General features: G+C 29.2%; 1 protein-coding gene across 1 annotated transcript; it reads right to left on the bottom strand.

The window, feature by feature from the left end:
• Positions 1-498: 498 nt before the first annotated feature.
• Positions 499-2,731, bottom strand: EIN_091050 (hypothetical protein; the record flags this gene model as incomplete). Its single annotated transcript, XM_004183700.1, has 5 exons — positions 499-1,319; positions 1,531-1,632; positions 1,684-1,989; positions 2,310-2,600; positions 2,644-2,731. 5 exons carry the CDS (start codon positions 2,729-2,731, stop codon positions 499-501), a joined length of 1,608 nt encoding a protein of 535 aa, XP_004183748.1.
• Positions 2,732-3,025: the final 294 nt, after the last annotated feature.

Genomic DNA, 3,025 nt, shown 5'->3' with positions numbered 1-3,025 from the left:
AGCCCAAAAACCAACTATTGAGTCAGTTAATCAAATCGAGCGTCAATTGAGATTTTACACTTGGTAACAAACTGAATAACCCATTTTATTTTTCTTATTTAGTTCCAGTTCACCCAAAACTATCGTGATAAATTTCCCGTTATTTTAAATAATTTGGGTGCGTTTAAAAATAAAGTCGAAAGCTTGGGATTTAGATATGCTATTTTTGACAAAAATCATCAAAAAACAATCTAAACACCCGATTTTTAAAGAAAAAAAATCTGTCATATAATAAAAATGAACAAAAAAATTGGTCGAAACCATAGTCCCAGTCGAAACCATAGTTCCACATCTGTATATTAATAAAATTAATATTTATTTCTATTTTTTAGATTTACACACAAATTATAAAATTGATTTTTATTCTCAATTACATATCCAATTTTTAAATTTTTAACTGATAAATTTATTTTAAAAAAAATTGTAATAAAAAAATTAATAGTGAATTAATTTTAATCGTTACTGTTCGATCTTTGCGTATTCGGACGATTTCTTCTTCTTCAACACATAGAACACAACACCAACAATTGCGCCTATGACAAGAGCCACAACCACAAGTCCACCAACCACACCAAGTGTTATCCAAAGCCAAGTCAAATCATCAGATGATTCACTTTCTGATTTACTCGAACTCGGATTGTCATCAGCGAAACAGTTTAAGTCCAACCCAGGTAAGAAATATTCCATTGTGACTGGAACGCGACTTGGATTGGTATATTTGTTGACGATTTTAGTCTCTTCTGAGTATCTCAAGCACATCCCACAATTACCGTCAGCGACCGGCTCAATGCATGCGACTGGTCCACAATTATTTTTTTCGTTGACTTTGTTGTAATAACACTTCTCACATACTCCTTTGTTTTTATTACAATTTTCACATAAGAAATCCGAACATGTATAATCATCACAATAGTTGTCTTTATACTCACACGTCTCTGAACACATTTCACCACACTTCGAACATGTAAAGTCTTCATTCATGAAATAACCATCACTGCATTCTACACATTTTACTATTCCTGAAAGACCGGATGTGTATGTCTTACAATTGTTTGTGAGAGGAATACATACTTTTGAATTATCTGTATTGACTTTAAATGTGATATCTGAACATTTGGTACATACATTGGAAACATCCCAAGTAGTACAATTACTTCCTTTGTATGTACAAAGGAACGTCTTTGTATTGATTGTCTCAAATTTGCAATTTTGTCCAGAAGATATACAATCCGTTTCGGTGGTGGCTGCTTCATTGCACTTGTAAGCTTCGTTTGGACTTTCTGAATATCAGATTTTTATTTAATGATGTTATTTTGAATTATTCTTGTTGATTTATATAATAATGAAAATACAACAATATATGAAAATAATTTTGTGATAATATTTTATTTATTTTCTCTTTTAAAGTGAGTTACAATTAATCAATAGGTTGAGGCCATTTTTATTAAATATTGCATTGATTAAAAATTAAAACAATTTTATAAAACAAACTGAGACAAGTGCCATCCTTTTGTAAAATGTACTCTGGTAAACACTCTCTACAAGTTGTTTTACCATTTTCGGGTACACACGAATGACATCCAGATGTACATGCTTTTATTTAGTATTTATTATTAATGTGTTATTAAAATGAAAATAACAAACCTTCACATTTTTTGGTTGAAGGATCAAAAACATAAGCGGCTTCACACATCGTACACTCATCAGCAGCAGAACAAACAAGACAATGGTCAATGCAATTTTTACATTCCTTTCCAGATACGTAGTACCCATCGTCACAACTTTCACACTTTATGTTATTTTCTCCATAAATACAATGTTCTCCAAAAACTTCATGAAGTGGTTTACAATTGTTATCATCCATTTTTATGTAATCAATAATACATTGGGAACACGAAACAACTCCATCAATTGAAACACCATAGATCATGCAATTTTTTATATTACCTTCTATATATTATTATTTAAAATGTTAATTTCAAAATAAGTTTAATCAAACCAAATATTATAATGACATTTCATATACAAAAATAAATTGGTTTTTTTAAACAAGAATGTATTTATAAATACAAGTTAAAAATAAATTTAATAATATTGAAAATGAACATAGTATCAATAATAATATTATATTATAAATAACAAAAATATAGTTATAATATAAAATGCTAAATTTAACCAATGAAATTTTAAACAAATAAACCAACAATCGAAATATTTTCACCATTTAGTTGTATAAATTAAAACTATATTTTAGATATTTAAAAACAAACGTTCACATGTGTATGTCGTTATATTTAAATAAAATCCACTAATACACATATCACATTGAGTTGGTATATCCGGATTAAATCCAGTGCAATACTTATCTTTGGTTTCACACGTATTCTGTGCAGTGAGGTAATAATTCAAGGGGCATGCATTACACTTACAATCACCATCATAATTAATGCAATGATCCACATTCTCACATTTTGTGCATTTCTCATTCACCAGTAAATGATTGAAATAACACTCTTTACACTTTCCATTTGTATCATAATAAAGACATCCATCATTCCCTTCTGTTTGTTATAACTATAATAGGGATTAACACACCAAACAAACCAACACATCCTTTCGAAACTGGATCTAACTGATACCCAACTTCACATTGTAGACAAGTATCTTCATCTTCTTCAACGCAATTTAGCATACTAATATCTAAAAATTATTTTTCGTTAAAAAACAGTAATAATACACCGTTGAGATAAATACACAAATAAAATGTCGACTCTATAACTTGTAAGTTGTTTATTATAAATACATAAATATTTTGTAAAAAAATAACCGATACAATGGATATTAAAAAGTTACAAACGAATGCATTTTCCGTCTTTTAAAATGTAATCCTGTTTACACCCAGAACACGTATCAGTTCCCAAATTACATAGAACACAATAAGCCGAAGAGCAGTCAGGGTTTGACTGTTCAGCTTTGATTTTGAAAA

Source organism: Entamoeba invadens (genome assembly GCF_000330505.1).
Source record: "Entamoeba invadens IP1 unplaced genomic scaffold scaff_1105074725027, whole genome shotgun sequence".
NCBI classification, from domain to species: Eukaryota; Evosea; order Mastigamoebida; family Endamoebidae; genus Entamoeba; species Entamoeba invadens.
The sequence above is the reverse complement of the archived record's forward strand: the minus strand, read 5'-3'. Positions and strand labels throughout refer to the sequence as shown.